General features: G+C 50.4%; 1 protein-coding gene across 1 annotated transcript in view; it reads right to left on the bottom strand.

Moving 5' to 3' along the window:
* Nucleotides 1-394: 394 nt before the first annotated feature.
* LOC102375588 (hemoglobin subunit rho-like) overlaps nucleotides 395-930 on the bottom strand; it is a 6,791-nt gene continuing 6,255 nt past the window's right edge. The window contains exon 3 of the mRNA XM_014526920.1: nucleotides 395-400. Coding sequence (XP_014382406.1) covers nucleotides 395-400 — 6 coding nt within the window. The remainder of the gene's footprint in view (nucleotides 401-930) is intronic.

Below are 930 nucleotides of genomic sequence, written 5' to 3'. Positions count from 1 at the left end.
CTGCTCCTGCTGACCAGCAGTGTGTGCCTAATCCCCAGAGGCGGGCAACACCAATGGGCAAGGGCTTGGCGAGGAAGTTGTTTGAGGAGAGACTGAAAGGACACGGTGAAGGCTAAGAGGTGACATGATAGCAATCTGCCGTAAAGAGGAGGGACGGTGCCTTTTCTCTCCTGCTGCAGAGAGGAGGACAAGGAGCAATGGCTTTAAGATGCGGTGAAGTCCGTTCAGACTGGATCTCCAGAAAAATAAACTTGTTCCCTATTACAGCAGGGAGGCAGTGGCATAGATGCCAGGGAAAGTGTGGACTCTCCATCACTGGAAAAGTTTGGATATTTTATTGAAGCAGGACTTGGCTGTCGTTGTTCCCCTGCTTTACCTGTGGCAGGTTCAGGTGCTAGGACTGTGCAGAGTTGAGGGTAGTCTTATACAGAGTTTAGATTATAACTTTGTTGGGGATGGTTTTGCAGGGTTGATCCTACGTCAGGTGGGGGGGTTGGACTAGATGTGAGGTCCCTGCCAGCCCCACTTTTCTATGAATCCCTTCCACCCAGGTGTGCCTCTGCAACGCTGTGGTTGACACAGGTCCCTCATCTATGCCCTCGCCAGGCCTAGGCCTGTTTCACCTCCAAGTGCAGATGAGGTTGGGTACTTGAATTCCAGAATAGTATTTTGAGCCAAATGGCATTTTGCAATTCAGGACCAATCACATGGGTATTTAAGTCTTGCATGCAACTAAGGAGATGGCAAAAGTCCAGTACAAGGGGCATATCCCTAGGGGTACTGTGGTGTGATCCCAGGGGCAGGATTTCTCTGTCTGAAATGCCTTTGGCTCTGGAGGAGGGTGACTTTGGAAAGGGGCATTCTTCTCCTTGATCAAAACCCAGCCAGCCATGGGTTTGCCTCTTCTGGCATCTTCTGATAACTAGTTGC

The sequence above is a fragment of the Alligator sinensis genome, unplaced genomic scaffold, assembly GCF_000455745.1.
Source record: "Alligator sinensis unplaced genomic scaffold, ASM45574v1 scaffold1333_1, whole genome shotgun sequence".
Classification (NCBI taxonomy): Eukaryota; Metazoa; Chordata; order Crocodylia; family Alligatoridae; genus Alligator; species Alligator sinensis.
The sequence above is the reverse complement of the archived record's forward strand: the minus strand, read 5'-3'. Positions and strand labels throughout refer to the sequence as shown.